This window comes from Vombatus ursinus, unplaced genomic scaffold (assembly GCF_900497805.2).
Source record: "Vombatus ursinus unplaced genomic scaffold, bare-nosed wombat genome assembly UNPS02015098.1, whole genome shotgun sequence".
In the NCBI taxonomy this organism is placed as follows: Eukaryota; Metazoa; Chordata; class Mammalia; order Diprotodontia; family Vombatidae; genus Vombatus; species Vombatus ursinus.
Genome location: NW_020954876.1, coordinates 514,949 through 522,621, shown reverse-complemented (window position 1 = coordinate 522,621; position 7,673 = coordinate 514,949). Strand labels below are relative to the sequence as shown.

At 40.1% G+C, this 7,673-nt stretch overlaps 1 protein-coding gene across 1 annotated transcript in view; it reads right to left on the bottom strand.

Moving 5' to 3' along the window:
* Window positions 1–6,169: 6,169 nt before the first annotated feature.
* Window positions 6,170–7,673, bottom strand: part of LOC114031208 (zinc finger protein 420-like) — a 42,806-nt gene continuing 41,302 nt past the window's right edge. Inside the window, exon 7 of the mRNA XM_027846237.1 lies at window positions 6,170–7,558. Coding sequence (XP_027702038.1) covers window positions 6,589–7,558 — 970 coding nt within the window. The 3' untranslated portion in view covers window positions 6,170–6,588. The remainder of the gene's footprint in view (window positions 7,559–7,673) is intronic.

The following is a 7,673-nucleotide window of genomic DNA, read 5'->3' as shown; positions in this document are numbered from 1 at the left end:
AATAGGAAGTCAGTGAACATTTTGGATCTTCAACTTAAGATTTCTTTGTTTTGCTTTTTATCCTTGGCAGCCTTGTTGAATCAGAGGATCAAGGGAGCTGGAGACATCATCAGGCTATTTTGTTCTTCTTCCCTGGGATTTCATAGCAAAAACTTGCTAAATAGGTAAGTTATCAGCCACATCAGAGAAATGAAAGATGACCCACATCAACACATTTGAAGCTATTTATTTGGGAAAAAAAATGGGGGAAGACTGGCCGGCTCACGGAATGGGGGGAGCCCAGCTGCCGAGCTTTCGGGGCAGCGATGGGGAGAGATGTTTTTCCAGGCGTGGGGGGTCCGGCTGTAGTGCTGTGATGGATGCCAGTACGGGAGCTTGGGACCTCCCTTCTACACCTGCTTCCTCCACCTGGACCATAACATTCTTATCAGTTTTATTTCCAACTGAGACTCAAGGAATCAGAGACCAGAGACTTAAATTTATCTTTTTAGCAATTCTTTATTTACAGTCTTTGGTCTAGACCTTCGAAAAGGAATTCTTACATGCCTGCTGGTCTAGGAATACAAAGAAATACATATAAGGCATATTTTTGTTATAATAAAATTATTTCCTAGCAAATATCATACACGCATTTATATACATACAAATGAAATAGCCTGCAAGACATTCATTGGGTACAATATTTCGAATCATAGAATTTCAGAAGTGGCTATGACCTTAGCACCCATCCTGTCTAATCTGCACCAGAAAGGAATCCTCAGTATACTAAGTAGGCAATCTATCTCCTTTAAGCATTACTGGCAAAATCTGCCTCTAGACAGGTCTGTCTGACCAAGTCACTCCCGTCCTCCATAGATTCAGAGGTTTCCGGTTGCCTCTAGAATCAAAATCAAATTGCTCTTTAGCATTTAAAGGCCTTCGCATTCTGGCTCCACCTGCCATTTCAGGTTTATTGTGTATCACTCCCCTCACACACCACAGCCTAACCCAATGGTTCTCATAAATGACGTACAATCCCTCATCTCTTTGCCCTTGCCCAGGCCAAGGATGGGGAACATCAAGCCTACATGTGGCCCTTTGACTGAATCCAAACTTCCCAGAACAAACCCTTTTATTAAGGAGACTTGTTCTATGAAGTCTGGATTCAGTCAAAGGGCTGCACTTAAGGACCTAGGGGCCACAAGTGACCTCGAGGCTCCAGGTTCTCCACCCCTGGCCCAGACTATCCTCCCCGCCTGGAATCAGTTCCTTCCTCATCTGTGCCTCTTGGAATGCCTAGTTTCCTTCAAAGTTCAAGTCAAAGGTCATCTGCTACGTGAGACCTTTTCTGATTCCCCCAGTCCCCTAGTACCTCTCCCTGAAATTACCACACATTTACCTTCCTTCTCCTTACGTGTGTTTATATTTCCCCTGATGGAATGCAAGCTTCCTGAGGGTCCGGACCGACCTTGTTGTCCGGCACCTAAGACAACGCCTGGCCCCTACCAGCTTCATAATAAATGTTTGTTGACTAGTGTTTTGAGGTCTGGGACTGCCTCACTTTTTTGTCCTGATTTCCCTAGCAACTAGGAAAGTACCTAGAATGTAACAGGTGCCTAGTAAAGTGCTCATGCTGTCTATTCATCTCCTCACACCTTCAGGGGTCAGTTTCTTTCTCCCTCTTGAACGGGCCTCCTGTGTATGGCTCACACGCTGTCAAATTCGAATAGCAGGAGCCCCAACCTTTGCTGCTATTGTTCAGTCTTTTTCAGTCGTGTTCGACCCTTTGTGGCCCCATTTGGGGTTTTCTTGGCAAAGATATTGGAGTGATTTGCTAGTTCCTTCTCCAGCCCATTTTACAGATGAGGAAACTGAGGCAAATGAGTGACTTGTCCAGGGTCACACAGCTAGCAAGTGTCTGAGGCCAGATTTGAACTCAGGACGATGAGTCTTCCTGAGTCCAGGTCCAGCGCTCTATCCACTGTGCCACCTAGCTGCCACCAGCCCCTACGTTGTTACCAAAGCCTAGCACACACAAGGTGTTCAATATTTGCCTGTTGATTGATTAATCAGGAAACCTGAGTTTTACTACAGCCTCTGCCAATGCTCTCCACGCACTTTGTGGTTACATCACTTAGTCTTAGTGTCTCTAAGGCCCATTTCCTCATCTATAAAATGAAGGGTTAGATGAAATGATTTCTAAGTTCTTTTCCATGATAACATTCCACACTTTTTATGTCAGGAGATAGGAAAGAAAGAGAATGTATCCTCGGAGCAGAGGACATTCCCTAGGAAATACAGAATGGGGGTTATGCGTACAAAAGACATCAATTTTAAGGGAAAACTTCTTAAGTGTCTGCTGCCCCAAAGCACACCGAGACGCCTTCCAGCAAAGGCTAGCTAACCACCTATCAGCCATGTTCTAGAGCAGTCTCAGACGTGGGCTGGACAGTGATCACTGACAGCCCTTACAAGTATGAAATTCTGCGCTTCTGTACTAGAAAGGAAACAAGCATTCACGAAGGGCCCATTCTGTGCCGGGCTCTGTGCTACGCACTCATTTGATGCTCACAACAACCCGTGGAGGTAAGTGGCTATCATTATCCCCATTTTAATGGAAGACACCAAGGCAGACAGAAGTTAAGTGATTTACACAGCCAATAACTGTCTAAGGATGGATTTGAACTCAAGTCTTCCTGACTCCAGACCCAAGGCTTTATCCACTGAGTCACCTCGCTGACTAACTACATATCAGACAGACACTGTCCTAAGAGCGTGGGATTCAAATAATTGTGAGACGATCCCTGAACTCAATGAGTAGAGATTTACAGTTCAGTAAATACAGGAAACATACACAATAAACAGACCCTGATTTGAAGGCAGAAACTAGCAAGGAGGAGAATCAAGAAAGGTACCTGCCAGAGAGTAGTAGGAGAGCTGAGGCAGGGTTCTACAGCTGGAAGTGAGGAGGGACAACATTCCAGGCCCGAAAGGAAGCCTACGCCAAGGCACTGGAAATGTTGTGTATGAGACAATGAGGAAGCCCACGTGGCTCGAGTCTGGAGAGCATGATGTGATCTGAGAAAAGACACTCGGGCAATCTTACAAGAACTCGGGAAATCTTACAAGACTTAAGAAAAGCAACAGTCTCAAACGTTTAAAAGAATGGAGTCTACAAATTATAGATTAGTGATCTTGACTGGAATTCCATTTCATAGGATCATGGATTTAGAATTGGAAGAGACCTTAACAGTAATTTTAATGCAAACTTCTCATTACAGATAGGAAAACAGAGGCACCAAGGTTAAGTGACTTACCCAAAGTCTCACAGGTAAGAAGCAGAGCCAGGATTCAAATTCTGATCCTGTAACTCCAAGGTTTCTGCTGCAACAAAATGCCCACCTAGCAAAATTCTGAAAAGTTTTGTTAAAAAGCTAGTTAGTAAACATCTAGAAAAGGAAGCAGTAACAACAAAGAATCAGTATCGCTTCATCAAGAAGAGGTCACCTCATGCTCTTTTTGGACAGGGTGACTGGCCTGGTACGGACATAGGCCAACTGATGGTACAGTTAAGGAAATTTAGAATTTGCATAATGGTCAGGCCAAAAAGCATATCATTAATGGTTAAATGTCAGCTTAGGAGGTAGCCAGTGGAGAGCATATGATGTCACATTGTTATCAATGATACGGATAAAACAATTGCTAACAAGCTGACATAGCGAACATACTGAATAACTGAGTCCTTATTCCAAAACAATTTAATAAGCCAAAGGGTTTATGCCAAGTCTACTCAGAAGAAATGTAAGAGAGATAAATGTCAACTCTCACACCTGTACAAGACAAGGGACACATGGGTAAACAGTCATTCCTCTGAAAAGGATGATGAGACTTTTATAGTCTGTGTGAGTCACAGTCTAATGTGGCAGCCAAAACAGCTACAATGAACTGGTGCTGCATTAAGAGGAGGCTAGCTCCTACGGAGAAGGAAGTGATGGTCCCAGTGTATTCTGTCCTAGACAGTGCTCAGCTCTGGGTGCTATATTTTATAAAGGACATTAATAAGCTGAAGGGCATGCAGAGCAGTGTGGCCAGGAAGGTGCTGAGCTTCAAATTCATACCATTTAATGACTCAGAGGAATTGTACGTTTAGCCAAGAGAAAAGAACAGCTATCTTCAAGCATTTGATAGGGAAAACGGGCTTCTTCTGCTTGGTTCCAGAAAAGCAAATCTGGAAGGCAGCTTCAAAGAGGCAAATTTATATCTGATGCTAAAAAGAACATCTTAATAATTAAGTTTCCTGCAAAGTGAAATGAGCTGTGATCGAAAGGGTTATCTACAACCAGGAAAACAGTTAATATCTCATCTGTAGGTTGGTCCCTTTACCTTATAGATGGATGTATCCACAGACATGGCTGGATTTGCTATTTTCCTTCTATTTATATCAGTATCAATTAATTATGGAAGATCTGTGAATGCTTGGCAACAAATGAAGGTGGTACAGAAATATTCAAAGTGTTGAATAATTTGTTTGAATTTCATAGTCTATCCTACAACAGCTGTGTTATTTGCATAGTGATGGTACAAAAACATCGATGGTGCAATTAACATCTACAAAAATGGAAAACTATGCCACTTTTCTTGCTAATTATCTTTTTTAGAAAATAGCTTCCATAAAAAATGTTAACATGTAATGAGTTTATTATTAAATTTAAGTGAATTACTTCTAAATGAATAATTTTAAAATGAATTTTAATGAATTAATTAAAATCTCATGTTTTAATTTCTAACATGGTAAGTTGGTAAGTTGGCTGTTGTCCTTTGTCCTTTGTCCTCAAAGAGGACAAAAATGCTATCACTAATCTAGTTTCAATTTACAGTGGATCTGACTAGAGCTGATCAGACCCATACAAACTCAGAATGTTCTACCACAGGTCAGGCACAAATAGTACGTTTCAACAGATGTAACACACATAAACAAAAGCTCTTTTAGGTTCTTAATAACTTTTAAGAGTACAAAGAGCTACTAACAACAAAAAATTTGAGGACCATCCAATTAAGACTAGACAAGAACATGGAGTGAGCTATGTCAGAATGTGCCGATGGTATAAAATGTAGAAGGCATTAATAAAAATTGGAAAAATGAAAACTAATCAATCAAAATGTGACACAAATTTATTGTGGGATATAATCAATAAGCTAGATAATACTAGAAGCAATTCATTTGGGGAAAAAAAGAGTTCATTAATTTTATGTAATTATGTGATTGTCCAGGGTATTCAAGAAAGATTTAAGAAGACATGACATTTAAGTTTGGCCTTATGTTTATGATTTTTGGTAATAAATTATACATATGTGTATGTATATACACACAGACAAAGTTCAGCCATTTTTATATGTATTTAAATATNAGGGTATTCAAGAAAGATTTAAGAAGACATGACATTTAAGTTTGGCCTTATGTTTATGATTGATTCCTTTTGGTAATAAATTATACATATGTGTATGTATATACACACACACACAAAGTTCAGCCATTTTTATATGTATTTAAATACAGAATGAGTAATAACTATTAGAAAAAGAGGGTAATGCTAATTACTGGAATGGAATGGAATGGGGACTAGAGCCTATTAATAAATGGGATTGCAAGTTTATTAATGAGGAATAAATTATTCAACATATTTCCTAGATTGGCATAATGCCCAGAAGAATAAAAATCAAATATAAAACAATGAGTCAAGTGATACACTGAGGTTGACCGAAGTACTCTATAAGTGTAGTCAGAACCCATAATGCTTTGCTACATGTGGGAGATCATGTTTCTTCCTTTCCAAGAAGTTACAGAGATAAAGAAGAGTGGGATAAATGGGGAGTGGGGGAGGAGGGGTTGTCCAATAGGAAATGACTGGTAATTTCTAAAAGAACAAGATCAGTCGGGTGGTTAGCAGACACACCTTAAAGCATTCAAATAGTGGGTGAAGGAGCCAGAGATCCTGCCTGAGGACAGACAAGGTTTTCAAGAAGCCTGGCAGAAAAAGAGAGAAAAGAGTGTCAGATGGTAGTTGGAAAGAGTAAATAACAGGTGAAAAGTGGTATGACGCCTATGGCTGTTTTGGGGGAGGCCATGTTTATAAGCAGCTGCAAATGATCTACTAGAGAGGAAAAAAATCATAATCCTGTTTATACAGCATTTTAAAACTTGGAAAATGCTTTACCACATTTATTGATTTATTTGATAAGCACAACTACGATATGAAATAAGTATTACAGGCATTTTTATCTGAGATGAGGAAACTGAAATTGAGAGCTTAAAGGAAATGGCTCCCACTAAATAAACTGATAGATGTTACGGAGAAGATTTGAATTAAGATCTCCCAGATGTCAGGTTCATATGACAGCAGGAAAAAGGGGGGAAGGGTGGGAACAAGAGAACAGGAGAATGAATTAGTGAGATCATCACTGAAAAAATGGGACAAAGTTAGCTGCTGTAATTCTGCACACTGTACAAGAGGAGGCTCGCAACATGAGAAGAGTTTGGAAGAGATGCTCTAGGAAATAAAATAATTATGTGATTTATTTGGTTTCCTTTAAGTTTGTAGTCTAACATTTTCAGAAAAGTGTATGACTGAAATCTTTCTTTTTTTCACTATATTCACAGAGACCATCTCCAGTATGAATTCTCTGATGGTAAGTAAGATGTGACCTTTGGCGGAAGGCCTTCCCACATTCATGACATTCATATGGCTTCTCTCCAGTATGAATTCGTTCATGTTTAGTGAGCTGGGTCTTTTGGCAAAAGGCCTTTCCACATGCACTGCATTCATAAGGTTTGTTTCCAGTATGAATTCTCTGGTGTCGAGTAAGTTGAGTTTTCCGGCTAAAGGCTTTCCCACATTCATTACATTCATAAGGTTTCTCTCCAGTATGAATTCGCTGATGTCCAACAAGTTGTATGCTCTGGGGGAAGGTCTTCCCACATTCTTTACATTCATATGGTTTCTCTCCAGTATGAATTCTGTGATGGTAAGTAAGGGAAGAGCTGTGTTTGAAGGCCTTCCCACACTCATTACATTCATAAGGTTTCTCTCCAGTATGAACTCTGTGATGGGAATTAAGGGATGAACTATGTCTAAATGTCTTCCCACAGTAATTACATTCATAAGGTTTTTCTCCTGTATGAATTCTCTGATGTCCAAGAAGCTGTATGCTCTGGGGAAAGGCCTTTCCACATTCATGACACTCATAAGGTTTTTCTCCAGTATGAGTTCTCTGATGTAGAGTAAGGTAAGTGCCTCGGATGAAGGACTTTCCACACTCATTACATTCATAAGGTTTTTCTCCAGTGTGAATTCTCTGATGTTCAGTAAGATATGCACTACGGCTGAAGGTCTTCCCACATTCACTGCATTCGTAAGGTTTCTCGCCAAAATGACGCCTCTCATGTCGAGCAAGATGTGCACTCTGAGAAAAAGTCCTCCCACATTCATGACATTCATAAGCTTTCTCTCCAACATTAATCTTCTGATGTTCAATAACTTGTGTGCTCTGGGAAAAGGACCCTTCACATTTATCAGACTTGCTCATTTTCTTTTGAGAATTACTTTTTTGATTTGAAGTAATGGATGAACTATGGCATAAGGTATTTCTACATTCATTACATTCACAAGATTTCTCCTCGATATGAATACTATGAT